Genomic DNA, 18007 nt, shown 5'->3' with positions numbered 1-18007 from the left:
GTGTGTGTGTGTGTGTGTGTGTGTGTGTGTGTGGTCCAAGGAGGGGTAGGTCGTAGGGAAGTGGCAATTCTATTGGCAACCACACTTTGCGCCCTTGGCTCACATTCCTTGTAAGTTAACCCTTTGTAACATGACCAAATTGGCTCGATTTCTTTCTGAACATGGGAAGAGGGGAATTAGCAACTTGAGAAGAAATAACACAAAAAAATGTACGAAATTAGTTCAAAAAAGTAAAGTTGAAAAACAGAGAGAAAATGACCAAGAAAATGCTAAAAAGATTTTTTTTTCTGTTATCTAATTTTAAATATATAATTAAGATGCTAATAAATATATTTTCTAGACACTGGTAAATGTAAAAAAAAAAGCACACATGGTACTAAGTCCATGATTTATTTTACAAATGGCAGAGCAGAGCCTGCCACAGGAAAGGCACAGTTCCAGGTTGTAAGGATGATTTCTTCTTGACCTAAATGGAAGACATCAAACACAGGGAGTGCGTTTGAAAGCACAAACTATTGTACACACCAGAAACCACTAAAACTAAATACAGTACATGAACAACTTTGGAAACAATGTACACTAAAACAGACCAGAGCATGTTTGCATTTCTACCAATGTTGAAGTTAGTTGCCTGTGATTTGTCAGTCTCATTTTATAAGTGATAAGTAATCTGCTCTTTTAGATATCAACTTGTTCAAAATGTCAAATCATATCAACAACAGTGACCAATATGGCCGTTACTGGCATGATAATTACTGTAAATGAGTGTGAACAACCATATCATCCTGTTCAGGTACTGTAAAATGTGTAAAGATTTTCCCGTGAACATCTTGCATATCAGTGGAAAAGTTAAGATACACCTGCTGATTTTATTTAGAGCACCAATATTTCCCCCAAATTCCCCAAAATTTTAGGTTGAGGTTTCAACACAGTCTATAGTTCAAAACACAATTGATGAGCTGGAACAGACACTTGGGGCTGTTATTAGGCACTAACAAAATCAGGAGGTTTATTTTTATGTGCTGCGTTCAGTGGCGTGGTAAATGACAAAAATCTGCTTTGCAGGCTCCCCAGTGTTTCAAAACGACTTCCCACTGCAGTTCTTTTTAATGATAAGTCCATATCAGGAAAATCGCACAGCGAGTGCCTTTAGATAGTGTTAATGTGGAAACAGTTTGGGTGTGTTTCACAGGGGAATGTTGGCGTGTTTCTTCCAGGGGTTGATCTGCTTCTTGCTGGCCAGCACCTCCAGATCTCTGCAGATCTTCTTCCGAGTGGTCGACGGCTCGATTATGTCATCCACAAAACCTGAAAAATTTGGCGAGTAAGTGGATAATGCATTATATTGGTGTATGCAGTTTAAGCACACAACTTAAGATGAGGGTGGAAGATTTTGGAGATCTTTTAAAAAGTAAGAAAGTTCACCTCTGACAGCAGCTGGGAAAGGGTTGGCGAACTTCTCTACATATTCAGCCTCTGCCTCTGCCTGGTTCTCCTTTCCTCTGAAGATAATCTGAACAGCCCCCTGATAATAAAAAAAGAAACCCAAACCATACACACTGTCAAATCAAAGGAAGGAGAGAGAGATTAAAAGAGAGGCAGAAAGGTAAAACTATTGTGTTTGTACCTTGGCGCCCATGACAGCAACCTCAGCTGTAGGCCAGGCGTAGTTCACATCTCCTCTCAAGTGTTTGGAGCTCATCACATCATAGGCTCCTCCATAAGCCTGGAATACACACACTGGGTCATGTGTCTTATTTATAGATTTAAGCACACAAAATACAACATTTATTCTGACTTTCGCTGTATAAAAATAAAAGAGAACACATGTCATAAGGAAATAAAAGCTTAAACACTTGTATCACAATGTTTTTTTAATACAAACTGGAACAGCTGCTCTCAGTGCTTAAAGTTTTCCAGTAAAGAAGTTTATAATGGCGTTTACTGCAGAAGGTGTTCAGTTATAGTTACTAGGGCTAGTCACTTTACTTGATTAATTCTAAGACCTGAAACACACTGCATGCGTGAGCAGCGCGTGACAAACCTCACTGAACTGCAACGTGTTGCATGCAGTGTTCACACTGGCCGTGTTGTTGCTGTGATGCTTCTGCAGGGCCGCCTGCTGCTATGAGTACTGTATTTATACATTTATAAGTACACACTCCACTTATTTTTGAAGCCATGCAGCTCCTGCATTGTCAACAACAGTCCTGCAAATATTTCATAAAATGTTTCCATAAAATGCCTTGTGTCAACAACTGATGGGATTGACAGAGATGTCGCAAAGGACTTTTATTTTGAAATGGAAACTGGAAAGGATGAATAAGACACATTTTTGTATTTCTTGTCTGACAGACGAAGACATTGAATCTGTAGTAAAAGATGGCATAGAGTCTAAAGAATTATCAAAACACCATTTTGACGGCATATATCTACTGACAATCCCACGCGGCACATAGAAAAAATTCAAGCTACCGTTTCTCTAGATGTGCGGCGGCTGACAAGCAGCTGAGATGCACCTGACCAGCACCGCTCAAGCAAGTAGTGTGGCTGCTCTAACTTGTTAACATGGACGCCAAAAAAAAAAAAAAACACAGTCGGATCCGCACTGCTCACACATGCAGTGTGTTCCAGGCGTAACATCAGGCTTTTACCAAGTTTAGAAGTTTGTCTAAATCCACACACACACTTTTGTCACATTTTTGTCAGTTTTTTTGCTGTCTGGGCAAATGTTTTACTTTGACCTCCAGCAATTCCACATCTATCTCTTCACATTTTGTTCATACACACCTTTCTGGTGATGATGGTTATTTTCGGGACAGTGGCCTCTGCAAAGGCAAAGAGCAGTTTGGCTCCGTGTCTGATGATGCCTCCATACTCCTGAGCGGTACCTGTTGAAGGCAGTCACAGCAGTTAGAATGGTTAACCCAGTTTCTGGCTCATGTGTCGAGTTCATATTATAACAGCGTTAGCCAATATTTATGAGGTAGATACCTTTTCCCCTGTACCAAAACTTGTTGTTATAGTAGCATTTACTGTTACTTAGTCTATCAGGGTTCCCACAGTTATGGAAAACCTGGAAAAGTCATGGAATTCCACAGTCTCATTTTCCAAACTTGAAACTAGTGAAATCCTGTAGAGTTTTGAAAAAGTCATGGAATTTTGCTTTGTGTAATGAAAATGATTGTTACAGTAGTCTTCGACATTTTGTTAACCATCATGTACATTTCTTAACCCCCCCCCCCAATGTATGCCATATGCTGTCACTGAACGTTTTACTGCTCTGCATCGAAGTGTGTCATTTCATATAATCAATATAAAGAGCAAAGTAGGGCTGGGCAATATAGCATTAAAATATTATCACTACATTTTTAGGCTGTATCATGATACATGATATATATCTCTATTTTAAAATCTCTAAACTCTAAACTAACAAAAACCACTGTTATATTAAAGTATAAAGTTAAATAAAGTACTGTTATAGTAAAGTTAAAGTATTGTTAGATCTAAATAAATCAAAGTTGTTTGGGTTATATGTTTTAAATGGACATGAAAATTTGGTCCTTGAAAAGTCAAAAAAGTTTTGAAATTTTGTCCATGAAAATGTGTGGGAATTCTGCTCTATGTATCTTATTTATCGTCCCAGAGCTAGCAGCTGCATTTCTTTCTGCTTTTTGTGCGGGCTGATTGTTCCATCTGTGAGCTCAACAATGTAGACAAAAACATTGCTATTATTCATGGCAGCAGAGAGACTCACAGGAGACTAATAGCTCAATATCCTGACACGATTAAGATGTTAACTAGAGTATGGCCAACAGCTGGATTACTCTATGCAGCCAGTGTACAGTATATACACTGTGAGATTTTCAAAGAATACCTGGCAGGAAGCCCGGCACATCCACAAAGGTGATGATGGGAATATTGAAAGCATCACAGAAGCGTACAAAGCGGGCTCCCTTTACTGAGGAGTTGATGTCCAGACAACCTGATAAAAGAGACAGAAATTAAAGACTGATTAGTGAGATCAACACACAACACCTTTGTTCCCTACTTTATTTCTCCCACCATGCTTTTTGGGCCTCTTTAAAGATTTTACTCACCAGAAGCAACTTTGGGCTGGTTACCCACGATGCCTACAGTTCGTCCATTCATGCGGGCAAATCCCACCACTATGTTTTTGGCGTAGTTGGGCATGATCTCAAAGAAGTCGCTTTCATCCACTATCTGAACAGATGCCCAAAGAAATTCGATTTTTACTACTGCAAAGGTTAAAATGAATCAACAGAAGTGGTTGCACTAATTAGACCATGTTCACATACTGCCTGAATGATGTCCAGCATGTCATAGGCTTTAGTTGTCTCAAACGGGACAATGGTGTCCAATGAAGGTATCAGACGGTCGCTGAAAAAGAGATGATACGTAAGATTTGAGTTGATGTAAAAACAGATGTTCTCTCATTAACGACAGGTGATTGGTTGCTCTGTAAAGGGGAGTTCAGGGTGATTGGTTACCTGCTGTCATGGCACTCCCTGATGGGGGCGGGGTCCTGATTGCTTAGCGGCAGGAAGTTGAAGAACTCTCGCAAATTGAGCAAGGCTTCGATGTCATTATCAAAAGCATGGTGAGCCACTCCTGCGAAAAAAAGACATTTTTTTAGGCCCCAAAGACAATATTTTAACTTAAATTTCTTAAAACTGTAAAATCAATCTCAGATATGTTGATATGACCAGTAATCGTGAATCAGATTTCATATAAAAATATAGCTACTGGGACACAACTGTGACAAAACCAAAAGGCAAGATAGCTACTATAACTGAGCATTTACATGCCAACAGCAACTACTCAACAAAACAAGAAAATCAGGAGTGACAAATGCTTTAACATGTAAACTTACCAGACACAGAGGTGTGCGTTTTGGCTCCGCCGAGCTCCTCTTGAGTCACATCCTCATTGGTGACAGACTTCACTACATCAGGTCCTGTGATGAACAGGTATGATGTGTCCTGTACACATGGGACACAGCTCTCAGGCTAATGTAACTGCGAATAGAATCTAATGCGTCATTTTAACTGCATGGTTTGTCTCAACTCTACTCGACTCCACATTTGACACAATTCACCACAGCGTGGTTCTGTGGGCTGCCATTTTTAAAATGATCTGGGTTGAGTGAATAAAAAAAACCCAATTGTGACCACTAGTGACTATACCTTGGCTATTTAAAAATGGTGAGTTTGTGCAGGATGTCCCAAGTCACATGAGTGAAGGTTCCCGCAGACCATTTAGTGGTCTCCTGTGTTTTAACTCCAACTTTGTAGTATTAGCTCAGCTCGCTTGGAACTTAGGCCAAGTTCGTACTAAAATAAAAGTACCAGGGCCTATTGTGAAAAATGGCAATGCGCGTAGCTCTAAGTTTTGAACACTGTGCAGGTTGCACAGTTGAACAGACCACCGGTACTCACAGTTATCTTATTTATTGTGGGCAAAAACAAACATGTTCATCAGGTACTATCCACACCTTTTTGGAAAACCAAAAAATAACAGTTCAAAGTGAGTCAGTCGAGTCAAGTTGTGCATCACCATGCAGTGGAAATGTAGCATAGAAACAGGACTACAGAAATAATTGTGCCCCGCCTTATACTGCAACTCTTGTGTCCACAATTACTTAAATTAGCAGAATGCTGACAATTTAGACACACTAAAACATTATCAATGAGTATTTATTATTAGATTATTACGTAAGATTTTTATTGATTTATTGTAGCGTTATTTGTGCAGGTTGCTACCTTAACCATGAAGGTGAAATCTGTCAGGGCGGGGGAGTAAACAGCTCCTCCTGCACAAGGACCCATGATGAGGGAGATCTGGGGGACGACTCCTGAAGCCAACACGTTCCTCTGGAAAAGGAGAATGTTTTGTTAAATATTCACATTGGGAATATGTTAAATGCTCAAAAATGTGAGGTGCCTATAATGCCTGCCGTTCAGCCCAAATTATAAATCAAAAAATTATTCTAATGATCATCCATAAGTATTATTCTGATATTATTTTAATTGGTGTGCACAAAAGGCTCAAAAGTAACCATACCAGGAAAATATCTGCATATCCAGCCAGAGACTCCACTCCTTCCTGGATCCGAGCGCCTCCAGAGTCGTTCAACCCGATGACTGGGGCTCCAACTGTCATGGCCTGGTCCATAATCTGAGCACAGAACATTTAAACAGACATCCAAATCAGTATTTGAAAAGTCTGAGAGCAAACCAGAACAACCATGAACAAAATCCAGTATGTTCACCGTTTACAGGGAATGTTCACTGAGGGAGAAGTTGCGTTTAAATGGCTTTTTTCTCTCAATTTAGTGCTTGTTTCACACACATACAAGCACATCAAAGTAATTTCAGTTTTGTTTACCTTACAGATCTTCTGTGCATGAGCTCCAGACAGACTGCCACCAAACACCGTGAAGTCCTGAGGGAAACCGAAAGGGCAAGATGGAAAAGAATATTGCACAGGTGAAAACAAGTTGCTGGTTATTGCCACAATGTAGGATTCTCACCGTAAAATAACACATTGTACCTGACTGAATACATAAACCAGCCTGCCATTGATCCTGCCCCGGCCTGTCACAACGCTGTCACCCGGGAACTGTGACAGAGACAAAGATATTATGATAAGAAATATTTCAAACCCCAGAGGAAAATAGTCGCTCGTTTTCAGTGGATATAGCATGATGCTGCTAAGGTGTGGCCTGTGTGTGAGCTCTTACCTTGTTCCTATCCTGCTCCATGCCGAAGTCAGAGCAGCGATGCTCCACAAACATGTCCGACTCCACAAAAGACTCAGGGTCCAGCAGCAACTCCACTCTCTCCCTGGCTGTCAGTTTACCCTGCAACACATAACACCAGGTTACATTACTTTAACCTGACAGAACACTTCACTGCTGTTACATGTTATGGTGACATATACACCAAACAAATGTGTGGCCATTGTAATTGTATTTAAAAGTATAATTTTTTTATTTTTTTTATTTCAGTATCACACATTTATGACTTTAGTAGCTGCGTTTATTGGATAATTTATTTGCTGGATTACCAAGCAAAACATAGCAAAATCCTGAAAACATTATTAACTTGTGCCAAGAAATCAGGCCTACTTAAAACCAAAGAGCGGTATTATTTAATGATAAAGTGTCATACAGCACAGGATTGCACACCGAAACATAGTTGTATCCCACACAGAAAATGTGTGTAAGTAATTAGATATTATAAAGTATTTTAATTAGAATAGAAATATAGGCAATGAAGTAGACTAACTTTATAAAAGTAGCACTAAAGTAATAAATAAAAAGTTAAAATAAATATAATACATGTATTTATGTAGGCTTCAAAATGATGTGTAATAGCAGTGTAATATGAGTGTTTTAAGTCTAGTGTAATATTTTATGTTGGCTATAGTGGAGATAACGGTTGTGCAAAGGATTATAATAAATTAACATTGAAATTTGTCAAAATATATGAAAATTTACAGCTGATAAAGGTAATAAATCACAGTATATTGCTATAGATGTTATTGCAATACTCAACTTTTCACAATACATTTATACTTGCTATAATATTGTATCATGACTTGAGTATATTGATAACATTGTATCATGGGGCCTCTGGTGAATCCCACCCGTGATGTGAAGTTGTATATATTTTGTCCATCACATTGGACACTGGAACTACACTAGGTGGCATCTTCAAACACAACTGTGGGGAAGTTAGTTAGGATTTGTTTCCAGCTTTAAATCTGCAAACTACTGTAAAATCTCTGCCTGAAGTTGGTAGAGGATACTTTCTTACTTTTTTTTAAAAAAAAAACAACAAAATATGACATTGCTAGCTATTTGAAGTGCCAATTACCCCCTGCAAGGAGAGTAATTTGGTTGTTAAAGGTCATTTAAAAGTGTGTGGGGCATAAAAGTAAACACTCCTGCAGCCACCATTGACTTTGAGCCTTTGGGCCAGGCATTTCATACCTCAACCACTCCAGCTGCAATTGTATTTGAAGCTTTAAAAACGCTAAAACTATCTTAAATACTATTAAAAGTTAAAAGGAAAAAAAGTCAGTTAGCTGTCTTTACCCTTTTGTGTTGTGCATCTATTCTGTTCTGACCTCCCCCGACCAGCGCCGCCTTCCGTTTCTTGTCAATCCGCTCTTTAACGGACAGGTGGCTGACAGAGTACCACCGGCAGTCCCGGTGCAGGCTCGTCTGCGGCATTGCGGCAGCGACTGCGCCATGTTTCACGACCGCTAAACTTCTGAAAGATGTCCTCAACCCGTTTATCAGTCCGCTGCTGCTCCGGGCCACTCTGAACGCCGCCATCATTGCCGTGTGTGTTCTAGGGTGACAGGGGACGGGAATGATGAAGGACGGAGATTTGAGCCAATAGCGGCCGGGGGGCGAGATTTTACAGCCAATAGAAAAGAAGGAATGCTTGTCAGGCGGAATGGGCGGAACCTGGAGCTTTTCCTGTCGTCTGTGTTTAGTTTTTGTGCCCTGATTTTAGCTTGTCAGGTACACCTTCAGATTGGGGCTTCTGTCGCTGCTTGGTAGTCCTAAAACCCAAACATTGCCGTAACCATTCACTGTATACACGGAAATAAAACTATTTTGATCGGTAAAACTTGTTTGGGACCCGGCTATTAGGGCTTCCTGGCAGATCGCACACAGGGCGAAAACCTTAAATCATGTACAGCATTTAATTTCTTAGTTAGCAACAGGCCAATTCTAATAAAAATAATTTACAAAATACCCGCAGAACCCATAGACTATGTACAGTAAGGTAGAACCAAATGCTGGGCATGTTAACTGACATATCTGTATATAGGCAAGGTGATATAAGCAGGATAGAATTGTAATCTATTAGAAAAATAGTTGAAATTCGCCATATTTAAATTAAGTTGAAGTTGGGGTCCACAGAACATGTGTCTCAACTGAATCTCACTTAAATGAATTCATGTTTGCTGTTTTGCAGGTCACAAAGTACTAGGGTTATTTATTTATTAGAAAAAATAGTTTCCATGTCATAATGTGAGCTTGAAAGTTCAGCATTGGGAACAAAATTAACTTTACTCGGGGTCCATGTCAGTGAGACAGTGGAAATATAGTGAGAGGGGGGCCTTAGAGAGTTACTATTTATTTTATAAAAAATTCAGTCGTTTGACCAATCTATCAAGCCGCATTTAGATTAGTCATGGCACTTCTTACAAAATAAAATAAATAATTAAATAAAACCAAACTTCATGCCAGGCTCCCCTCCTAGTGTGGCCCTGGATATTCAGTCCCAGTTTTCTCCCCACTATATGTGGCCCCTGATAACTAAACATACATTTTGGGGCACTGTCAATCTAAAAGTAAAACATTTTGCACATTTCTGCTATGGTTTCCGGATTGAACAACAATGTGTATATAAGCCAAATTCTTGTAAATCTTTACTTTTTTGATATTATTATTTTTGTTTGTTTTTATTTCATAATTGCTTTGGCAATATAGACATGAGTTTTACCACAACAATTAAGCCCATTTGAATTCAATGAAATTCAACCCCACTGTATTAAAAGCCATTTTGCTACGTTTTGTTAGGGCTGAACAAACCTGGAGTAATAGTTAACGGCTATACCTAACTATGAGAAAACAATACTGTACAAACTTTGCCTTTAAAACCTATTCTATAATAATACTGTAAATGCATAGGATGGACAGAGACAATCCAGTGAACAGAGAACAAAAATGGTGGTGCAAACACATGTCGCATATTTTGCACCATTAAACATGAATTTAACCCTATGCACTTTTTATTTTCTTTATAATAGTTGCAGCCACACAATTGGATATTCAGCGGTACAGATTTTGTTGATGAGAATTTAAACCCTCAGTTTTGGTCTCCAGAAGTATAAACTCCAGTGCTGATTTAGAGATTTAAGCTGATGATAATGCTTTTATTATTTTATTTAAGTCAGACACTTTTCTCACCCTCCTCTTTAAACACTGATTTAATTGCTATTTTTAATTTGCTAGTTGTTGTGTCGGTAGAAAGTCAATGAGGAGAAGGCGCGTGGTGTGTTCAGAGTAGAACGCGAACCCGTCGTACACTACAGTAACCAGGGTAACTAGAAGAAGTCTCGCGTGATGATCATGCCTGTCGAGAGGGTTTGATGCGAGGAAAAGTGGAAAATCGAATGATTGATGCATTTGTAAAACGGATAGTTAGCTATGTTCCGGTCGCTGCTCGCCAAGTATTACAGCAAAACGTATCAGAATCGCAGGATTTCAGCTTATAGCGTGCATTTCCCTCCTACGCGCGAGGCATAAGGCGGCCTGAGGGGGGTTAGTGATACGGTTGAATTTTCGCTAGCTAATTTGGCTAGCCACGCTAACGCGAGCTGGTTAGCTTTGTTTACATCAAGTGCGCGCCTGGAATATGTTAGCTAGCTGCTAACCAAACAAATGTGCAGTCTGAGGAGCAACTCGTCGTTCAATTAGGCATCGACAAGGTGACGGTATTGGATATTAAATGGGCTCTATGGCTAGCATCGACCATCTCTCGTTTAAAACGTTATGCTGATGGCGTAAGCTAACGCTAGCTACACAATGCTAACCTTTTGATGATGGATGGTTTGATTATTTGATTCATCGCTAGCTGATAGGCGGCGTTAGGGATAATGTGAGTACTCATAACACAGGGTCTAATTGGTCCTGATTAACAAAAGTTTAAATTGTGATCTGATCATTTTGGTGACTACTACGAACCGGTGATGCTAACTCTAGCTAGCCGCCCGCCGAGCTAACGTTGTGCGCGTTCTGTTATACCCGCTTCAGCATGTTCGTTGTCTGTTATTGTGTCTATTATTAATTCATGTGCCTGCATTGACACACTGGAGTGACTGATTGTTGCTCAGCCAGGCCAGTTTATATTTCCTACAACCGCCCTGAGACTTGGCTATCATTAGCTCCGTCGCAGCGAGTGGCTGGATTTTTTCCCGGGCCGTTTTTCCCCGAAGCTGCGGAGCACACCGCTATGAACCCCGTGAATGCAACCGCTCTGTACGTGTCCGCCAGCCGGGCCGTGCTGCAGTGTGACCCGCGGCAGCCTCACAGCTTCGCAGACATGTACACGCTACTGCCCTTCTTCAGAGAGTCCCTTGCATGCCTCGTCTGTGGTAAGTATCCTGAAATTTTCTATATAATATAATTGCAAATCACTCGTTCTAACGTTGTTTTGTGTCACCTCACTGCAAAATGATAATCGTTTTTGTGACACCAGTTAGTTTCAGCTCACTAAAACGAATCGGTATTTCATAACCTTACTATTCATATTGAGTGAAGTGTCCGGGGGCGTGCGTGTGCTCGCAGCAGTTGACACGATTTGTCGTGCTCACAACCGTGGTCTCCTTAGCAACCGAGGCTGAGCCCGAGTCATCTGTCCTCTTGTCAAGACAGATGACTCCTCTGTTGTTGTGTCTGCTGCAGAGCCATGTGTTTCCTATTCATGCTGCATTTACTCACTCCGCTTAGCTAGTGAAGTATCAACAGCGGCACAGCTTGTATTTAAATGTGGGCACTATTGACAGAATGATATATGACAATATTTCTGCCCTGTGATGATTATGTAATGGTGTTTTTGGCGCGATTATTTGTGCTTGCATGCAGTGTTTAATCAGAACTACAGGTTGGGTCATGTAAGTTGTAAAAATCAGTAATGTGAACATAATGACTGGAGTTACCTTTGTTTATTTTAATGCCTTTTTCCTTAATGTTTTTTTGTAAAAGAAATCAAACCAATTTAATCAGTTTTCAGGGGTTTAATAGCTTATGAATAGCATCTCAACACTGCACAAGAAACCTGATGTTGATCCAGGTTACAAGGGGTTAATAAACTTGGATGGATTAGTTCAGAAAACAAGAGTATGAAATAACAATATTTAAGATATAGAAACAATTCAAATTCTAGATTAATCACAAATCATGATATTGGTATTAAATTGATTGGTGTCTATGCTATGCATCAGTTGGTATTTACAGATTTGTGTGACAAATTGATTAGTCAGTTAAGGGAAAATTATTTTGCACTGCTGGTGATACAAACAAGCTATTATTAAAAATGTCAACCTAGGCTCTGGGAAATTGTGATCAGTTAATGAAGAAAATAATTGGCAGATTAATCATTTCAAATGGTTATTACAACTGTTTCTATTGAGGCATGACAGTGAATAGAAATGACTTCAAATGACTTTGTCTGGCTTGTTGATTGTACCATAGTTGCTGCACATAATTGGAAAAAATGGATAAACAGATGGATTAGCAGCTCTCTTGTTATTGTTTCAGGTAAACTGCTCCAGGATCCCATTTCCCCAACACATGCAGAGTGTCAGCATTATGTCTGCTTGGGCTGTAAAGGCCAGAAGATGCAGATAAGGCCGTCGTGCAGCCGCTGTAGGGACTACTCCTGCTTCCAGGAAAACAAACAGCTCTCTTTGCTGGTGCAGTGCTACAGGAAGCTTTGTCTCTACGTAACTCATTCACCGTTGCTGCAGTCAATCAGCAGCCATGTAGGAGGGTCCCCAGAGATTATGGCCTTGCTTGATGAAGTGCTGATGTCACATGAAGAGGAGATGGAGACAGAAGACCCAAGTCTAGCACAGGAAGATGTGAATCCATCTGCCCCTGAATCCCTCACCCCCACAGAGGCACCACCTGTTCCTACCGAGCTCTCAGCTGTGCCCCAGAGCTCGTCCTCTGACCCACCCTGTTCCAATGGACCACAGGAATGCAATGGAGAAGTGCTGGAGGACCTGGATCCCTCTTCTCCAGAGCTGGAAGTATGCGAGCTGGTAGAGGAGCAGCCACAGGCAGGCCTGTCTGTGTCCAATACTGGTTGTGGTGGTCTGGAACTGAGTCTGACCACTGGACCTTTAGCCCCAACTCCAGGCACTGTGTGCTCACTCAGGGATGGGGAATCTAGCAGCAGGGAGCTGGAGGAGGGGGAGGTGTTGCTCCTAAGTGTGGAGGAGGTGTTACAGACTTTGGATCCCCTTCAGCCCGGTCGAGATTCTCCACATTCACAGCCAGAACGAATACACACTCACGCACACATCACCACGGACAGAGCACACGCTCAGATGTACCTACAGCTGGATGCAGCTCACAACTACACACAGATTCAAACAGACAGGACTAACACAGTGGCAAGTCATGGTGCTCACATACACACATCCTCCTTCGATCCTCCTCCAACCTCCAAGCCCCCGCCGGTCCGCCTTAAACGGAAACGTTCTCGTTCAGAGAGTGACAGGGAAAAGGTGAAACCCCTCCCTATCGCCTCCATCCTACAGGGCCCCTCCTCACATATACACACTCCAAACCCCCCCCAGACACTTCACATACAACCACCTACGCCCTCCTTAACTGTACCAGCACACACATACTCATCCCTTCCTAACGGGGCAGCCCCCAAGCCCAGTCGCCCCGCACCAAATCACAACAAAGGTGCCAGAAAGCATGTTGATCCGGGCCCTAAGAAGCCCCATGCGAAGGCCCGCAGCAGTGGAGGGTCCAAGACCAAGGACACAAGCAAAGACCAGCGGTTGATGTCTGGCTGCCTTGTGCCCCCGGCACCTGTTCGCCCTCCGTATAAGAAACCAGTGGAGAAGAAGGGCTGCAAGTGTGGCAGGGCTACCCAGAATCCATCTGTGCTGACCTGCAGGGGGCAGCGCTGTCCCTGCTACTCAAACCGCAAGGTAAGAATAAGACTATTGCATTTGTGGAATTTTTTATGGCAAATTTTCATTGATTTTACAAACTGCAAGGTAAATGTGTCCTTTCAGTCACACTTCAGAAGTGTAGTGGGATCATTATGGGATTAGGTGTAAATTTGTTGGGTTTTTTTAATCTTTGATAAGAATATATATTACTTTATATATTTATTATTATTAGAGTGGTCTGATTATGGCAGAAATCATAATAATGGTTATTGTGGGCAATATTGAGATTAAAATTATTTAAAATGATTACTTACTGATTTTGGAAACATGCATTTATTGAACTTAAATTTTTTTTTAAACTTTCTTAAACTGTTTATTTCTTGTAAGATATTCAAATAAGAAACAAATAAAAAAAAAACAAAACAGAAAAAGATATATATATATACAATGTATAAATCAATATGCATTTAAATAAATACAAAAAAACAACAAATCACATATATAAAAATATATATTAGACCAAAATAAATGATATCAAATATGCAAAATTTAATTTGTAGGATTACGGTTTTAATTGACTGTCCTGTCTAAAAGCTTTAATATTAAGGTACAGATGTATTTGCATGTCTTTTTTTTTATTTCTGCCTTGCCATGATTGGTTGGACACCCGCCAGTTGTTTGAAGCCAGCAATAATCAGAAAACCGGCTGAATAATAATAATGTCGCTGTATTTCCAAATTTGGGTTTAAATCTTGACCGAAATTTTTCTTTTTAAAAGATACATATCTAAATTGATTACCAATTAATTAAAGCACAACTATGCTGTGAGATTATTCAGTGCTGACTTCACTGTTAAAGTTGGAGCTACATCAGACATTTGACACTGGAGTGATGTAAAGAGACAATTATTTTAACTTTTTTTTTTTTTTTTTTTTACCTTTCTCAGGCATGCTTGGATTGTATCTGTCGAGGTTGTCAGAACTCCTACATGGCCAACGGGGAGAAGAAGCTTGAGGCCTTTGCCGTGCCGGAAAAAGCCCTGGAACAGACGCGGCTCACGCTCGGTATCAACCTCACCAGCATCACGGCAGCCGCGGCACTCCGCAACCCAGCAACCACCAGCATCCGTGCTAACACCCTTCTCAACGTCGCCACAGCCACGGGGACCCCTGTAACCACGGCCTTCCTGTCCCCCAGTCCCCCACAAGACCCCAACTATGAGGACAGCCTGGAGCTGCTGATTGGATGAGAGGCTGGGACTCCAAAACAAACAGCTCGATGCTGACTGAATGTGACAGCTGATTATTGTGTCTGTCAGACAACCTGTACCTCCCCCCTTCCAGAGGGGAGGCAAATCTAAGGCAGCTATGGGTCTGTCCTGTTCTGTAACCTGCTCTTCTTCTGTGTTGGAAAATGCTGAGTAGTAAGACTAGCATGGGTGTGCCAAAGCCTCCTGTTTTGTGCCTGTGTGCCGGTGTGTGTTGTTGCCTGTCTGTAGTTAAACTCTTATACTCGGTTCCAAGGCTGTTCTTTACTCCAGAGGTGCTTTTTGTTCATAGACCACAGACATACTGTAAGAGGCAATAGGAACCCATACCAGGTTTTCTGTTTGTTAGTGTGTGCGCACAATTATAGATTTCAGTGTGTGATTTTTGGTGCATAATGATAACAAAAGCAGCAGCGTCATATCCCAGTCACTTGTCACATAGGGCTGGGTGTCGGTAATCTATACATTTAAGACGGTGACCAAAATAACTTGTTTTTTGGAGGGGCATCTTTTGAATGCCTGTGTGTCCCTTTGTATTGTTCTGTGTCCCCTCTCTGAAATCTGAGGTTTTTGCAGGTCAGTGGACGCAGCACAGGTAGAGCTCTCCATGACTTGTCTTTTTTCTCCGCTGCAGTTTGTCAGCTGTGGAATGGATAATAGATCTGCTGATCCATTCAGAGCAGATCTGATCACATTGATGGATGAGAGAAGCTTCATTTTTTAAGTTAAAGCAGACTTTTAAACCCAGCAGAGTTTCACTTTCAGTGCAACTGACATTGTGCGACACCGTCTCTGCCCCAGGTGTGCTATAATCAACCAAACGGTATATATATTCCAATAGTGCTCCTAACAGTCCACCATCAAAAAAATAAATGTGTTGGAAGCCCAGCCTTGATCAAAAGCAGTGTGATGCTAACAGTTAGCCCTGAGTGTGTGCAGCGGGGAGGACTCACAACAGTCCCATGGTGGAAAGGTCACATTTGGAAGCAGCAGGAGCTTCAGTTTCTTTGGTCACCAGACATCACTGCTACATTCAACAATATATAAATGTCTAACAATTTTGGTGGACAGTAGAGCTGTTTTGAAGGCGGTAAAGAGAGATGTTATGTCGGGTGCCAAATAAAAGCCCAGACTAACACGTTTTACCATAAACTTGCCACGCTATTCACATAAGTATTGAATGAAGAACCTTATTGGTATCAGTATCAACTTAAAGGTACTTTCATTATAATTTTTTTCAACGATACCCAGCCCTACTGTCAGCATTTTCCATGTTTGAGTGTTGTTCCGTGTATGTTTAACAAATGCATATTTGGCATCAGGACGACCCTTACTAACCTTGTATGTGCTTACACCTTAATTGTGAATGAATCTTGTGACTAATCTAAGTTAAGTCCCACACAAGACTTTATGCCTTTTTTCAATCTCATTAACTCACTCGATCCAAGTACTGTCGGCTGATTCTGAATTTGTCTTAATGAACTTGACTGATGCAGGCATTGTACAGGCAGCGAGATAATGTCAGAGCACTTGGCTGGCTCCACGGTTTCTGTACATGAAAGTGTGTGTGTGTGTGTTTTTGTTTGTGTGTGTGCGTGTGTGTGTGTGTGCGTGTGCGCGCCTGCTGAGATTTACTGTAATGTCAGTGGGGAGGCGGATGGTGGGCTGTAAGCACTTAGTCTGATTGATTGGCCAAATTACAACAAAAATCATAGCAATAGGAGCACCAACAAGGAGCCTCCCAGCTCTCGTGCACATACGCAGTTGTTTACAGTTTTGCCATTTCTATAGACTATAACTGACTGTCTTCTAAAATAAAATGCCGTTACAGTTTGATTATGGGATTGTACATGACTGTGCGTGTGTTTAGATAAACTGAAGCCATAGGTTGTCATTAACAAGACAAAATATCCTTTGCGTGTGCATTTTCTCCCCCCAGTTGTAGTGTCCTGACTGATTAGTGACCAACTCAGAGACTATTTTTGATACCAAGTGTTTCAGATTTGGTACCACTGTCTTTTCTGTGTGTGTTTTTTGGTTAAAGCACCTTGAAGCCCTCCTATAACTCGAGAGGCTGTGTGTCGTCTGTGTTTGTGTCTACTGTCTCAGCTGTAACTGCAACATGTTTGTCAGTCCAGTCGCGGTGACCAAAAAAAAAAAAAAAAGACTGAAGGAGAGTGGGAGGACTCAGGCTGACCAAACAAACACCTATGTTCTCAACTCATACCAGGAAGTAGCAGGTGGATTACAGTAATATGATCTATCTTCCTGCTTGCGTTTATGTTCAAAATGTATTTCTTTTGGGCATTACTTGAACCCTGATTAGTTTTTGGTAATGTTTTTTTTATGTTAAAACTCTTGTTTGAGGAGTGACTTATTATTGCTGAAACATTCACTGCCATAATATGGAAACATGTAATACAACATGAATTAAATGATAGTTTTTTACTTTTTCAGTTTGGTGTCTTTTTGTGTGGAGGGGACTCAAGTTTCGTTTTGCAGACAGTTGCTCAACACATCATTTACCATAACTGTCACTGAGATTATGGCCATTAAGGCTAATAGCAGGGTGTCTGAAGGTCTCAAAATTGAAAAATATTAAATTGTCTTAAATTCAATTTTACAAGTTTGAAGTCACTAAATAGTCTTAAATTAAAATTGTGAAGTCTTACTTCCCACAAAAAAATCATCATTTAAACCATCTTTTAATTTCTTAAACGAGTTGAGCTCTTCTGTGTTATAGTCCAATTTCTTATGTTCAAAATTTTTAAACCTACGATTGAATCTAATACTGCCATTTTTGCTTTTTACACTTTTCCGTATTTTTTTTGTCAAAATGTAATAAGTTAATCTTTGTACTTAACTGTGATGCTTGAAAAAGACGTCAAAAGAATCTATCTTAAATCTGGTTAAAATGATCTTGAATAAGTCTAAAAAAGTGTCTATTACATACAGACATCCTTAGTATGTTTTCCCCTTTTTGCACTAGCTAGTAAG

General features: G+C 40.6%; 2 protein-coding genes across 2 annotated transcripts; one reads left to right on the top strand and one right to left on the bottom strand.

The window, feature by feature from the left end:
• Positions 1-376: 376 nt before the first annotated feature.
• Positions 377-8402, bottom strand: pccb (propionyl-CoA carboxylase subunit beta). The gene is made up of 15 exons (XM_042500677.2): positions 8123-8402; positions 6764-6883; positions 6574-6642; positions 6409-6465; positions 6085-6198; positions 5784-5894; positions 4895-5003; positions 4512-4632; positions 4320-4401; positions 4101-4224; positions 3878-3985; positions 2791-2891; positions 1628-1726; positions 1426-1525; positions 377-1308 (listed from the first exon to the last, which is right to left on the bottom strand). The coding sequence occupies exons 1-15, from the start codon at positions 8366-8368 to the stop codon at positions 1187-1189; spliced, it is 1683 nt and encodes a 560-aa protein (XP_042356611.1). The 5' UTR covers positions 8369-8402; the 3' UTR covers positions 377-1186.
• Positions 8403-10134: 1732 nt separating this feature from the next.
• On the top strand, positions 10135-17466 carry msl2a (MSL complex subunit 2a). The gene is made up of 3 exons (XM_042501109.2): positions 10135-11202; positions 12368-13779; positions 14690-17466. The coding sequence occupies exons 1-3, from the start codon at positions 11061-11063 to the stop codon at positions 14990-14992; spliced, it is 1857 nt and encodes a 618-aa protein (XP_042357043.1). The 5' UTR covers positions 10135-11060; the 3' UTR covers positions 14993-17466.
• The last annotated feature ends 541 nt before the right edge of the window (positions 17467-18007 follow it).

This window comes from Plectropomus leopardus, chromosome 14 (genome assembly GCF_026936395.1).
Source record: "Plectropomus leopardus strain MGB_pleo_1.0 chromosome 14, ASM2693639v1, whole genome shotgun sequence".
In the NCBI taxonomy this organism is placed as follows: domain Eukaryota; kingdom Metazoa; phylum Chordata; class Actinopteri; order Perciformes; family Serranidae; genus Plectropomus; species Plectropomus leopardus.
The sequence above is the reverse complement of the archived record's forward strand: the minus strand, read 5'-3'. Positions and strand labels throughout refer to the sequence as shown.